The 15,572-nt window shown below is 37.2% G+C and overlaps 1 protein-coding gene across 1 annotated transcript in view; it reads left to right on the forward strand.

The window, feature by feature from the left end:
* SLC7A6 (solute carrier family 7 member 6) overlaps positions 1-15,462 on the forward strand; it is a 33,228-nt gene extending 17,766 nt beyond the window's left edge. Inside the window, exons 6-10 of the mRNA XM_074912848.1 lie at positions 8,969-9,072; positions 10,095-10,191; positions 10,439-10,588; positions 11,299-11,482; positions 12,900-15,462. Of these exons, the coding sequence (XP_074768949.1) occupies positions 8,969-9,072; positions 10,095-10,191; positions 10,439-10,588; positions 11,299-11,482; positions 12,900-12,994 (630 nt within the window). The 3' untranslated portion in view covers positions 12,995-15,462. The remainder of the gene's footprint in view (positions 1-8,968; positions 9,073-10,094; positions 10,192-10,438; positions 10,589-11,298; positions 11,483-12,899) is intronic.
* Positions 15,463-15,572: the final 110 nt, after the last annotated feature.

Here is a 15,572-nt window from a genome sequence, read left to right on the forward strand (position 1 = left end):
CTTCATTTAGTTGTTCTTTGACATTGTTCTTGACCACAAGTGAGTATATATTTATTTTTGTGTGTGTGTATACATTTATGTATATATACATGCTGTGTAATTTTATATGAAATTGTAATACTCAGAACTGGACAGATCAGGTCTTCCTGTCTGGTACAGGATGTATCTGGACATGGAGGAGAAAAAAGCAAGACTTGATATAAAGTCCTTAGTCTTATCTATTTGCATGCAGAGGTATGGGGTGACCAGGATAAGAATGAAGAAATGTATTTGTGATTTCCAAAGGTATTAGGAGATTTACTTCTCGTGCTAGTTTTAATGGAAGTTAACTGAATGAATGACTTTGGAAGTCTAGAACTGTGCTTTTTCTCTAGATCTCAGGATTGCCAAATACTTGCACTTAAAAGCTTAACTAAAGTTCGATCTAAATGTGTTTTTGCTGAGACATCAGCTGGCAAACAATGGTCTTCTGATTGCTACTACTTATATCCCTTTTAGAATGATAAGGTGAAAGTGCAGCTGAAGTTAGTGACTCATTAAAGATTTCCTTTTTGTTGCTGATATGAATTTAATTGCCCAGTTTTATGAAACCAACTTTAAGCTTGATCTACTCATACATTAACAAGTAGTGTGGACCTCTGGAAGGTTGCAGAGTGGAACAGTTGACACTGAGGACCTGACATGTATACTATATATACTTCAGGGGTATTATACTTTGGAGTACCTCTGATAATGCGATCCTATGGACTGAATGCTTATGTGTGGTTGGATTGCAGTGGGGGAGTGCAGTAGGTATGCTCTTGAAGTTCATCTTTCAATTTAGTCTGTTGTAAAAGGGCAGCTCCCTTTAGCTCCAGTGCTGAACAGTGTGAAACAAAAAGTAGTAAGTGGCAATAACTGGGAGAGTTGCTTCAAAACTGCACTTGTGGTCCGAATTAAAACACTCAGAATGTACCCATAGTTTTCTAGTAAATAGGGGAAAAAAAGACCTAATGACTGTAATGGTCTGTATTCGAAAACCCTCCTATAATACAGAAATGTGAAAATCTTCATGGTGAAATCTCTCTGGGTTGTGGAAGAGAATTTTATCCTCAGTGGAATGTTTAACACAACTTAGGGCATTGTGGTCAGTGGATGAATGAAGAGCTATTAAGCCATGCAAAAAAATAATGCAATGAAAATGAGACATTTTGATCTGCTCACATATTCTGCGTGTGATAAGTGATATAGATTGTTGTAGTTTCCTTATTGCCCTCTATGTAGCTGTAGGGTGAAAATTAAAATAATGCTTTTTTAAAGAAACATGGTAGTAATATTGCTGCACTTTTTTGTGTAGTAAAGCAGCAGTTAAATTTAATCTTTCCTTGTTGTTATTTTGGGAAGGAATGGAGTAGCTTTCTCCTATTCATTTCAGCCAAGAGGCTTTTGAGTGGGAAACGGGGGAGGAAAGCTATTTCCAGTTTCTAAATGATGACTGAAAGTTTTAAGTAAAAGAAATACTAGAAATAGTGTGTCTTTGCACATTGTTATGCACTTGCATACTGTTTTTCTTGGTGTCTGGGAGGTGAAAGAAGACTTACCATGGGATGATATGGAACAAAACTAAAATGTCCTTCTTAAGTATTAGCTTCATTGTAGTATAGTCCCAGTGTTGGGGCTAAGAAGCTCATTTTTTAAAGCTCTTTTTTGTTGAAGTAATTTAAGTAATACAGCAACAGCTAGAAGTTCTGCAAATGCTCTTCAGATGGTTGCTGATCATGTGAAAATCGCTTCCTTTTTCAAAGATTCCTGTCAGAGTTTCACAGTTGACTTCTGTTTTACCTCCTTATGCAAACCATCACAACCCTTACTGTTAAGTTTGATGTATATGAAACAGTTACTATGTAGAACAAATACACTTAAAATTTCTGCATTTATGTATTTATTTTATCTCTCTTTCCCCTACTGCTGAGCGACTGTTTTTTTTCATCTGAGAGTGCCATTGTGTTTTTTGTTTGTGAAGATGGTAACTGGCTCCACAAGCACTTTTTGGGCTGCTTCATCTTCTAACAGGAAAGAACATACTGGCTGCCAGTGCATAGCCTGTTACCTGCTTCCTCTGTTTGGTCATGTCTGGAGTTTATTGATTGAGTTCATACAATAGGTGATATTTAGCAGCTTACTTCTTTTACTTGTTAGAGCTAAAAATGGTTCTGGGTTGAAGCAAACAGTTGGTTGTCCTGCATATCCAGCTGTCATTTTTCTTGGAGCTGTACAGCTTTTTTTTGGTAGACTTGGGGATAAAGATGATAACTTCAGTTGCAACTTTGAATACTATCTTGTGAGTCCAGCATTTACCCTGGTGTACTCATATTGTAGAGCAGACTTGTTTTGCTTCGACATGCCCTCTTCCTTAATGAACCAAGAATGTGGGAGGCTGTGTGTTTTAGCTGTTTTATTCTTCTGTGATGTATAGTTTAATAAATGATGAGTCTTTTTCTTCTAACTGAATTCAACCACAAATTCTTAAGTTACTCTTAGACCTTTTGAGTATTTCACTTCTCTTCCTTCATTTGGCCAGTCACTGGCTTCTTTTCTCAAGAGGAAAATCTGCTTTTCTTTGGCTGCTAGTATCATGTCCCCCTTTGCTTGCATTGGTACTTCCCAGTAAGGTTCCTTTGGATGAAGTGCACATCCTGTACCTCATAATGGAAGAACTCTTCATCAGGGACAGGTAGTTGCTTTTAGAAGAGAGCTGTTTAGTAAGTTGTTTGCCTTCTTTCTTAGAGCTAGCTGTAATTCATTACCAATGCAGCAGTGCGGTTGCCAGTTAATGTCGAAGTTCTCTGGCTTTGGATGCCAAGCTGGCAAGCTAAGCCAGAACTTGAAAGAGTGCTACGTAATATTTTCAATATGAGAAAAGTAAAAGACTTTGGAAAACACTGAACCCTTATTCTACAGCTAGCTATTAAAAATGCGAAGAACGGGATAAACACCAGAGAAGATTTAGATCAAGTATCTTCAGCACCTCCACAAAGACACAAATGAAACTATTTTACTGTTTAACCTGGCATCTGTAATCTTAATGTGGGCCATGCAGAAGAGACATGCCTCATGCAGTAGACATGCAATATATTAATGCACTAGAGTAGTGCTGGTTTCTCTTCCCATAAGATTGTATTGAGTGACTTAAAGATGAAGAGAGAATTTCATGAGGGGCCTTGCACTGCACTAATACCTTTTTCTCCAAGAAAAGGCATTGCCAGTAATACAAGGAGACAGTGAATGTCTGTTTGAGTAGAGTAAGTTAACAGAACGGTAGTTGAAACAAGAATTACCGGAAACCTGAACACTTAACTTGCTTTCTTTTGCACCTTTAGAATTTTCTGACTCTGTTTTCAGTTGATGTGCACTCTTTCTTTTAATATATGACATTAAATCTTATTTGGTCAAACTGAACAGATGTCATACAGTATCTTAACAAATGTGATCTATGGCAGTGGAAGAAAACTTCAGCTCAGTGGCTTCTTTGCATGTGTGGTTTCCTGATTGCCATAAATTGGAGTTTCTTTGTTTCCTTTAGGAAGCAGCTCCTTAAAGGTCCGAGAAGCTAAAAAATGAGAAAACAGACTGCCAAATCTTCCTGTTACATGGAAATGTATTTATACTCTGCCTCAAGAGAAAATTCAAAGCAGAATTAATTGCACTTCCAAGATAGTAGTCAGATTGCTCATATATATTAATCTCCTTACTGCTCTATATGATTTTCAGGGTAAGAGTGTTGTAGAACTGAGCCTGGAAGAGCTCACATGTGCGATAGGTTCTTGAGCTACATAAAGAGGCTCTACAGATGTCTTTTAGGCCTTCCTAATAGAAACACTTTATCATTTTAGGGTATAGTTTTGTATGAATTTCTTGCTCATGTTGGACTACATTCTCTTTGCATTTACCCATCTGATCACTACTGTTTACTGCTTTGCCAGCCTGACATGTGCTCGCAGCTCCATATGCTCTCTGTAGTCTGACTTTTTGTGTGCCTTTAACTGCACTCTTTGTGTGCAGCTAAGTGTGAAATAGTTTCCCATCATGTGATTCATAGTATAAATGTGGGTCTTTCTAATCATTTGTGTGCCTGAATTACTCAGTGTGAGGCCATATCCTGTGTATTTTGTTGTGGCAGCTCTGTATGTGGGGCAATTCCCGCTGCTTTTAGTTCCACCTGTTTGTATAGAACTGTTGTTTGAATCTTTAAAAGGACAAAAAAGTGTTCTTGCAAACCATTCACAAGTTACCAGCTGATGATCATGAGATCAAACTAACCCAAGATAAAAATAAAATGTAGTTAAATCAGTTGTTCATGTCTTGAAACAAAACTGAAATGCAGTTTTTGACCATTCTTCTGGGAGTAATGGAACATTTTAGTCATGACTAAATAAGGGCAGTTTATCTGAGAAGTGCATGGCTGGAGGCCTTTTCCTTCATTATTATTCCCTGTTGATGATTTGAAAAAAACAGTCAGAACTAAGGGGAACAGTTCCAGGTGCATGTCTTTCTACAGTGTGCGTGTATATGTGTATATCCTACATGTCCAATGGTCCAATGGATGGGAGGGCATAAAAGGACTTTATCTGTAATTGCAAGTGCTGTATCAGCCACTGAATTCTCTTACTGTTTCCTAGCTGTTAGAAGCAGTTATAGTTCAAGTCTGGACTACAGGACTTGTCGGACTATAGCAGAGATGACAATTTAATCTCTTAATCCTTCTTGCTCTTTAGACTTTCTCAGAAGAAACCTGAGAAGAAATCCATCCCCATAGTGGTGGCTTTCTCCTGTTATGGTGGACTAAATGCTTCTGCTATAGCTGCCTCCAGGTAGGCTCCTCTGTCATCCTCCACATACCCTTGTGAATGCTCCATTCTTTCCCCTGCTGCCAGCTCATTTGTTTTTATAAATGCACTTCACTACTCCCAGAAGTAGTGGTAGTTAAAGTGGAGTTGGTCAGGTGCTCAGTCCAGAGCCCAGGTCTAGCTCATTTGTGGAGGATCTATGACTCTACAATTGCAGTTTTAGCAGAAAGCAGCCACTGACTCTTACCTCCCCTTTTTTTTCCTCTTGGTGCACGTGGTGTATGTGCTTGATAATTTGATTGCTTTTTGTGCTTTTCTCTGCCCTTCTTTCTTATGCAAAATAACCCTCTGAAATACGCACACAGTTGAATGCTTATTGTGGCCACTTTTACTTACACTTCAGTAACACTTTCTGCAAGAAACACTGTAAAGATCTTGGGTTTTGTCATTGTTCACAAGAGGGTATAGCTCAGCTTTGGAAAATACATTTCTTGGCATTTGCTAAAATGAGGGCGTTGAAGGATTTATAAATGTGTACTCTTAAGTATAAAAGTGTGTTTACTGTCTGAGTAGTAATACATGAACATGGCTGATTTTTATGTTAGAAATGAGGGTTGAACCCTGTCAGAAAACACCTGTGTAAAGGCAGGTGGGCATATATTTCTCATGTTAAGATAGTTAATATGACAAAAAGTTTAGCCAAACTTCAGGTACCTTTCAACTTTGTTTTGCTGAAAGATCACTTTGCGGGCAGATCTACTTGGCAAACCAAGCTGAACTTTTTAGATCATTCTCAATGAAAATACTCTTTTTGCATTACCTTGCTTAGGGAAAAGTTAAGCTCTTGATGTTAATGCTTCACCCTTTGCTCTCTTACAAATCCCAACTACAACATTGGAAAGTACATGGGAAATGACAGTGTTTGGTAAAGGCTGTCACTAGGTTATTCTCTCTTTTGAAGAGTCTGACTTGTACAGATCTAGGGAAATTAATTATTTAGACTTTGAGCTGGATCAGCAGTTCTTATACATCATATAGCTTGCATCCAGAATATATTGAATCTAGAACGTCTTGATCTGTGTATAATTTGTGGCAGTGATACTGTAGCTTTGCCTTAACTCATTGTGGTTCATTGTGGGTTTTACTGCTCATATGAGCGATTGCTGTTTTCCAGGATGTGTGGGACAATATTAGCATATCTTAGAAAGGTTGGATGTAGATTACAGGATGGAAACAGCCTTTGAGTTAGTTCCACATCTGGCATCCCACACTGGTGCATTACCAGATGTTTCAAAACAAAATGGGAAATGCTTGCAAAGAACAAACACCAACCTGCCTTTTGGGGAAGAGAGTGTTTCCACAGACATATTAGCTAGTTTGCATCTTGCAATTTAAGATTACATTCATACCTTTTCTCTCTCTTCTTTAACTTTAGCTGTTAATATTACTTATATAAATGCTTATCCTTTAGGCAACCTTACTAAACATCTTAATTCTCTAACATACTGATGAGTGAGTTCTGTATCTTAGTTTTGTATATTTAAATAAAAAATCCTCTAGCAGTTTTCAGTTTGGTGTCTAGTAATTTCACTTGCTGTTTGGCTTCAGAAATCAGCTGTCCAGGTTTAAATCATCCATTAAAATATTATAACAACTGCCTATTTGAATTTTCATCTTGTCCTTATTCTTACTTGTTCTGAAGAAGTTGTCTTGATTTATTCACTGGATCATTATGAATTACATTCTGCTTTGGGAGACCAGGTTTCTCAGAGCTGCATCTAGACCCAGTGAGGGTCTGAGAGAAACCCTGTGGGTTCTAGTAATTATTCATTCTTAATCAACAGAAATCTTTTATATGCAGTAATGTGAATTATTAGTTACTTGTCCAGTTTCAATTAACTGAAAATGGGTAATCCATGGTATACAGAACACATTTCTTATGACATGGTCTTTTGCTAAATTGATGTTTTGATTTCAGCATGAAATAAATTTCATACATGCATTAGTTCTTTTATGTTTTTCTCATGTTAATTTTTATCATTTCTGTGGGAATCTGTGTATGTGTATTTTTCCACCCCTGTGTTGAAGCTCCTTCTGAGGGAGGCTGTGCTAATAGGTATAAACTAGGAGAGCTCAGGAAGAGAGGTGCTTTAGTAAGAATCAGGGTGACTAACACAGTTGATTCATTAACTTTGAACCTTTTGGCAAGGTTCCCATTGAAGTGATTATATGTTTTTGCATTGTGCATTAGCAGCAGGAAATCCTATCTGCCTTTGCTGAGGCTCAACTAAATTTCACAAAAGAATGGAATAAATTTTGCTTTTTAGTGTAGAGGATGGTATACAGCTAAGCAGAGTTGGATTCTGAACCTTAACCTGGACAATGGGCTGAACAAAGTACTTTGTCAACCGACAAAGAACGGCCAAGCTTTGGTTTATGTCCGTAAATTTTTCTGTATTTTATGGTTTAAAGATTGATGCTATTGTGCAGGGTTTTGCCTCATGAAAACTAATCACTCATTTAATTAAAAAAAAAAAAAAATCTTTATTAAGTCATTTAGGCTGTTTTAACCTACAGAATTATTAAGAAAACAGATCATAATGCAGTGGTGATCTTGTTCCTGGAGTAATTAAATCAAAATTTGACCAATGTTAAATCCAGATAACTTTATATGCTACAAACACTAATTCTGAATGTTAATTCCACTTTGACGGAACTCCTTAGCTCAAATGTTGTGGTGAAGAGTAGTAGTTTAAAGGGGAGGTCAAGGGGAAGGTGTTTCAAAATACTAAAATATTAAAAACTGAAGAAAATATTTGTAATGGAAAAGGCAGACCTGAAGAAAGCTGAACTAGTATATATGCTTTTTATGTCTGGGGATCTTTAAATTGATAAAGCAAGAAAGAGCTAAGGAAGTGCTTTAGAGAAATACTCATTAAATAGTTTAGATTACTGCTACCTGCTGCGGTATAAAATGTTCTAATTCCCACAAAATCTTTGGGGTTTGTTTGAATACCACTTACACATAAGTATGTACCTTTCTGTTTTTATAAATAGTCATTTCATGCTGTCTAATGTAGACATGATCCATTTTGCTACCATGTCTATGTTAACAACAAATGATGTTATTTTGCTTCTGTAAAAGAAATCATGGAAGTAATTTAGCTTTCGGTAGGTAGAATTGGGATAGGAAGGTTTCCACCTGTGTCCTCTGAACACAGCATGAGTGGATTTCTGCTTAATCTGAACATGCTAATGTTCAGACAGGTACAATGCTCAGACTGAGGCAGGATTTAGAATAGTTGTCAGTCTTCATGTATTAAATTTCTTTATTTTTTTCAAACATTTTGTCTGATATTCTAAGTCTCTCTCCCTTTTTTCTCCATCCAGGAGGCTGAACAGTATTGACCGGGACAATATCTTGCAAATTATTACTCATTTTCTCTATAGGTCCCAGATCACTAGCAATTGATAACTCTTACCACTTGCTGTGACACTTTGATGCTCCTGGCTTCTTGGTTTCAGAGCTCTATCATGGAAAGCCACCACAGTTGACATGCAGTATGGTTTGCAACGTTAACAAATGACTGCTAATAAGATGCTTGGTCTGTCATTTGCCTCATTGTGAGAGTAGAGCTCAGAGGCCCTGCTGGTGGATCTAAGGGAATAGAAGATGTTGCTTAGGAAACTAAAAAAGAAGGAAAACAGATTCCTAGAAGAGTGTCTGTAAACAGTAGGTGTGATGGTGGCAATGTTTATGATGTGCAGTATGGTTGATATGTAATAATATTTTTGTCCTTTATTCTCTGTAGTCACTATGTTATGCTTGAGTTCTGTAGTTCAATTAGATAATGAAATATATTAGGATGGGTGAGAAAATTCCTAAAACTGTTTTCCTTTGTGAGCATTATTTTTGTGAGCAAAAAATTTGAGTTCAGGTGCTTGGCCAAAGAGGTTTGTGCTTATTTAGAATCTATAAATAAATGAAAAAGCTGTGTGCTTCTTTGTGCTGCATTATGGATTGTCCTTACTATATTACTATTTTTCCATACAAACTTATTACAAAAGCTTTGATGTCCTTGTTTTATGTATGCTTTGTTGCAGATATTTTCATCTTTTCTTTTTCTCTTCCCTTTCATCAGACATTTGCTGACCAGGTATTTGGTATCTTCAGCTGGACGATTCCCATTGCTGTAGCCTTTTCTTGTTTTGGTGGACTTAATGCATCAATTCTAGCATCATCAAGGTAGTGTATATTTCTTTCTGTTTTACAAGTGTTTATAGGTATTTTTACATGTTATGCTCATGTATTATGAGAATGCTTCTGTAACTGAACCTATAATGAATAGCCAAAATAAAATAGCAGAACTAAATAAACCCCTGGGGGTGTGTGTGTGTGTACATACAGCCTTAACACTGCCTTACTTGCCCAAAGCACTCCTAGCTGTATGCAGAGTATAATTAAAGAACAAATGAATGTTGTCTCTGTGGTGAGTCCTCAGGACTTCTGATTATTTGAGTTATCTTCTGTTTTACTTGATACAGTAATTGCAGCAAGTTCCTGTTTTCAGATGTATTTACTTAAAACTTATTGACTTTTTAAAGTCAGTATCTCTAAGGTTTTTTCCAAGTATAAAGTTTTAAAAGTTGCTACTGCTATTAAGCTGCAGTCAGAAAGCTTAGGATACAGTATAGAAGCTTTCCTCTAAGCGCTGATTATGGATGTGACTAGTGAAAGTTTTAAATAGATCTGTACAGGCATTTTAAGATACTTCCTGTCCATTGAATGTATGCGCAGTGCCTCTGTACTGAGAACAAGTATGATCAGGTAAAGTAGTCAAAATAGAAAAATTTGCAGTTGATAATAAAATTATGTTGTTTTTTGAGCATGTCGTTGAGTGACCTCTTTCTAGAGATCTGGCAATCTGGTCAGCACTGAAAACTATTCTGCTATAAGCTAGAATGTTTTCAGCACTAGCTTTCAGAATTTTCTAGAACAACAGAAATTTATTTCAGTTACTATAGATGTTTTCTATTTTACCTGTAGGATTGTTTTTCAAAAATGGGTGTCAACAGCATGTTTCTAAAAACGCATGTATCTTTTAATGGTGTTGTACAGTACATCTTTACAAGAAGGGTTGAATTCATGTTCCAGTTTAAAGGATGGAAATTCTGTGCTGTAAATCCTTATTTTGACTGGTATTGTTCTGTAATACATTCTTACCTGTGGCCTCAGCATCTATTTTCTGACTAATTTTTTTTTTTCAGGCTATTTTTTGTAGGATCTCGAGAAGGTCACCTTCCTGATCTGTTATCTATGATCCACATAGGGAGGTTCACACCTGTTCCAGCACTGCTGTTCAATGTAAGTTATTACTGCTTTTCAGCTGTTCAGATGTGACTGTATAAATTATTTAAAGGAAAGCTTTAAAAAAATCACAAGAGAGAACTTCAGATTTACTGTCATCGAGGTGATTTTGAAGAGTGTTTTTTGAGGCATAAAATCATGCCAAACACCAAGGAGTATAAGGTGTTACTTTAAGGCAAGAAGCTGGATAAACAAGAAGTTTCAAACTTCTTTTGTTCATCTCACTCTTGTTCTTTTCTGACAGTGTGTTATGACCCTTATTTACCTGGCTGTGGAAGATGTCTTCAAGCTTATTAATTACTTCAGTTTCAGTTACTGGTTTTTTGTTGGTCTGTCTATTGCTGGGCAATTATATCTACGCTGGAAGGAACCAGATAGACCCAGGCCTCTTAAGGTAATATTCACTTATTACAGAATAGTTTAAAATCCTGGTCTTCCACGTAATGTGAAAGTACTATCTAAAATTTGGACCATGCATGTTGTGTCTAAAGGTTTACAAACTGATCAGGACATAGAACATGGCTTCCAGTTTTATATTGTACCATGAAAGTTAGCTTGTCTGCTAGATAAGTGATTGTTGCAATAGTACATTTGTTCAATTAGTATCCCTTCTCTCTGTCAACTGGAGAATGTCTAACATAGTAGTCTTTTTTCTTTTTCTCTTGGATTAGAAATCTCTAATTTGGAATGCTTAAGTTAATTAATTCTGTCAGTGTGGATCACATTTAGCTCTGATGGTGTTTCAGTTCAATATCTGATCCTCTTATCACATTCTCATACTTGAAGTTGATACTCTACAGGAAAAAGTTGTTCCTGTTTCCCGAGTCTTATTGGACTTGTCTAAGAACCCTTCATGCTGCTATACAGTTTCTTTCAACACAGCAGTTACTATACTTGATTACTTACGCAATTTTTAGCAGCAGTTCTGTTCAGGAGTAATTCTGCAATTTGCTTATGGTTCCAAATAACCAGATGTATAAGAGGAAGAGCAGATAATTTCACAAAGTGGGATTGAGAGGGACGGGTCTTTAACTCTTATCAAAATTTTGTAACTGTAGACAATGAATATTTTGATAACATTCTGTTCTGGTTTTCTGTCTCCAGCTGAGTGTGGCTTTCCCAATAATATTCTGTATATGCACAGTATTCCTGGTGGTCGTGCCACTCTATAGTGACACTATAAATTCATTGATTGGAATTGCCATTGCTTTATCTGGAATTCCATTCTTTTTCTTGGGAGTCTATTTACCTGCATCAAGGAGACCGCAGTTTATCAACAAGATTTTAGGTAAGTTTCTTTTTAGATGGAGACGTTATAAGGAAAGAGGAAAATTTAAATAAGTGAATCTTGGTTTGTTGGTGAAAAGGGTTGTGATCAGCTGATGCCAGCCACCAGCTAAGTACCCACAGAGCTGCTTGCTCACCAGCAACCCCTAAGCAGGATGAGGAAGAGAGAGGAAGAACAAAGGTGAGAAGACTTGTTGGTTAAGATAAAGAGAGCTTAGTAAATGAAGGAAAGCCTGCAGCTGCAAAGTTTTGCCACCTCCCACAAGCAGACCAGTGTGCAACAGTCTCCAAGCAACGACCACCTTGGAAGACACCCTCCCATGTGCATGCACTTCTTCCTCTACCTGTTTTTATTGCTGAGAATGACATTATATGGCATGAAATATCCCTTTGCCTAGTTTGGGTCAGCTGTTCTGTCCACCTCCCCTCTGAATTTCCTGCCCATCCCCATCCTGCCGGTTGCAGAGGGCAGAGTGGGAGGAAAAAAAAAAAAAAAAGGCTGTGTAAACACTGTTCAGCAATAGCCAGAACACTGGTGTGTTACCAACCCTGTTTGAACCGTAAATCCAAAACACAGCACCATATGGGCTACTATGAAGAATGTTAACTGCATCCCAGCCGGACCCAGTAAGGGGTATACTGGTTATATATATATGTGTGTGTGTGTGTGTGTGTGTTTTTACACCCAGGTTTTATTTACTGTATATTGAAAAGACCATCCAGTTTCTACAGATTTTTGTCCTCAGTTTTCATACATTTCTCTTTAATCAAGCACATTAAAAGTTTCTTAAGCAAGGTTGTGACACTAAGAGCTGGACACTCTTGGTAATGCAAGCTAACTGTCTTGCTTTACTGAATCAGCTGTTTGAAGATGGATAGATTTTATCTCAGTCACAGATGGAGTTTTGCTTTCCATTGAATTGCTGCAGTTAAATGATACATTTTTCTCCAGCAGCGCACTGTTGTCATTGTTACTGTGTTAGAAAACCATGATGAAGGATGTGGGAAGGACTGTTTATAATATAAGCTAAGAATCTAACAGGATGTGGTGCTGCAGCAGCTAGAGAATATGTAAATACTTGGTGATCTTGTCACTTCCCTGTGTGCTACTTGGTTTTGTTTTTTTTTTTAATTCTACTGATTTTTACACTCTTAATCACAGGGAAAAAGGATGTTACTTCAGTTACTTGGCAAGCTGCCTAAGAAAAACACCCCAGGATATCAACAGAACAGTTTAAAACATTATCTGTTCAAAAAAATTGAGTGGAAGACACCTTTTGTATTAACTTTTATTGTTCATTTCCCTTAAGAGAAGTAAGGCAGCATTCTTGACAACTAACTTCCGTTAGTCACTTGCATGTTGTGTGCAGTTGAGATAGGTGGCTATTCTTCTGATTTATCTCCGATTTCCTCTGCAGGTGCAGTTACACGAAACATGCAGCTGCTCTGTTACTGTGTTTTAACAGAGATGGACACAAATGAAAAAAAGAAGTTAGAAATCAAATCCAAGTAAAATTTCAAAGCCCTAACAAGAAACAGGAGGGAGGATAAAGCAATGATGACAACAAAAGGGAAGAGATGGAACTGAAAAAAACACGAAAACTGTTTCCAGTGGTCTTTAAGAAACACTGAAAATGTACTTGCTTGCAGTTGGATTCCCTCACAGATTGTGCCCTTGCACCACCCTCCTAAACTGTGGCATATTTTAAGGGCATGTTTTCAACGGATAATGATTACCTGCTCATTTCAGGCACACAAGCTGTGCGTCAATACTGTTCCTTCTTCAGAATTGGTATTAAAATGGTAGGAGCTAATGGATCAAATTAGATTTCTTCAGAACCAGATGGTGAAGTAATGCATTTTTAAGTTAGACTGAAAACCGCTCTGTCTCAAAAGACCAAAAGTCATTTCCAGCTTAATTCTGATGGATGTTTGCATGAAATGATTTGCTGTGCTATCTCAGTTCTTATCCCAGAAGACAACTGGTCACAACAAACTACCTGATTATTCATTTTTCTGCTAATAATGACAAAAATTGTGCTACATTATTTAAAGACTGAACCAACCTTTCTCCCTTAAAGATAAGTATTCCGTATGCTGTGTGGAAGTGTGTGGTATCTGACTGTGGCAAAGATTTAATCAACAAAGCACCTCAGCACTAAAGATTTGATTAACATTTGATGATTCTTTACTGTTAGCTTGTTAGTACTTGGTCAAATTCTGATAGGCTTTATGAAACTTCCAAAATTAAAATGTTCTGTTTGAAACTTGGAAGCAGTTGTTTCTGAACTGTTTCAGTGAACACACACTAGCAGTATTACCTCAGTAGTCAGAAAATGCCCTTTCTAAATTACAGTGCTGTTCACTAGAAAATGACCATCCAAAATCTCACAGAACAAACCACTTACCTTTTTTTCTTCTATAGCATAAGTTCAGTTCTGTGGCAGCAACTATACCTTGAAAGCTAAGGAGCAGGGAGAAAAAATAGGACTGAGAAATTAAAAGTAATATTGCAATAACAACTGATGTTAATTAATAGTATTTGTAATTCCAAAGCTGTAAGCCTAATCATCAGGACACTTTGATACTGAATTTTGGTGCAGCGAAAGGTAACATGACACCAGCCTGTTCAGCTAGCAGAGTGAGAGAAACTTCAAAAACATACCTGAAATTTTTCTTAGTTCAGAATGTTTACCTCGGGTGACCCGAGTTTGTCCACATGTGCAGTTTTTTTGTGCATGTAAATTTAACTAAATCTTGTAATTACAGTATTGTGGGTGAAGCAATGCACACTTCAGACACTGCACCACATTTGCATCAGCTACTTGGATAATAGTGAGAATATTTAGATACTTGCACTGACTCCCTGACCAAGGCTATCTTAAAAAGCTACAGATACTTGTAAGTGGTAGTAGATGGTGAAGATTAATATAAAATGAAGTCTTAGGCTACCTTTATGAAGCAACACTGGGGTTAAAATAATTAAATTCTAGCTGAGGAACTTTGTGCACAGCTGGCACGTAAACATGTAGGGTCTTTAATGAAAATTAGCATTTAACATTACAATATAGCTTTTTGATCTTGCATAGGATCTAGTAGGATCTCTGCTGAGAGATGTTGTCCAGGCTACGGTTGTGCCACAGGTTAACAGCCCTATTAACCTTTCTGTGAAACCAAGGAAAAAAATATTTTGCCTCCACTACCTTGACATCACCAACCAGAACTGGTTGACCTACAGTCAGTGCTGCAACCTGCAGCTTCTGAATGACATTGATCTAACATCACATCAGCTATTTTTTACAGACTCAAGTAGGAAAGTGCTGCAATACTTTGTGTGTCCAAACAGGTAAGATTAAATTGTTCAGAGATGGATGAATGCAAGTTAAAATACTGACATGGCTTCAGCTGTACTAACTCCTATAATCTTTAAATGAGTAAAGAAAACCTAGTCAAAAATTCTTTATTTACAGTTTAAATACACCTATATTGTTCTGCTCCAATAGTAAAATTACTGGAGAGAGATCCAGCAATAAAACAGACAGGTCAAGGCATTTCATATGCTCAAACGCATGTAAAGAAAGTAACTTGAAACAGTAACAAGTACAGCAGAAAGCAGCAGAACAGAGTACCTTTTTCTACAACTTCCACTTGCCCTCACAGCAGACACGTTGATCTTTTTATGCAACCTGACAGTTTAGTCATGACCAGAAGGGCAGCTACCAGCAGTACCTCCATATGTAATGTGGAGGTAATTTTGGTACAGATATAAATGCCTGGGCATGCAGCTTGGCAGGTCCCTTCAGAATGTCAGCATCACAAAATTTTAAAGTATGCAGTAACTTTTGGAATGAAAATTTGTATTGTCAAGTGGCCATATTCACATCCATCTGTTTAACATCTACCAGCTGAAGTTGTCTGCTCAGATAAGTAAAAGGTTTTAGCATTTACTGGAATCCCAATCTAGTATCTAATAATCAAGCCTAGTCAGTAAACATGAGGATGAACCATGCTAGTCACCAACAGTTCCAGAAGGCAGTTCAGGGAAAAATTTAACCACATGAAGACGTGGGACAGTAGGAAATGAATGAGCA

The sequence above is a fragment of the Athene noctua genome, chromosome 9 (genome assembly GCF_965140245.1).
Source record: "Athene noctua chromosome 9, bAthNoc1.hap1.1, whole genome shotgun sequence".
Lineage (NCBI taxonomy): Eukaryota > Metazoa > Chordata > Aves > Strigiformes > Strigidae > Athene > Athene noctua.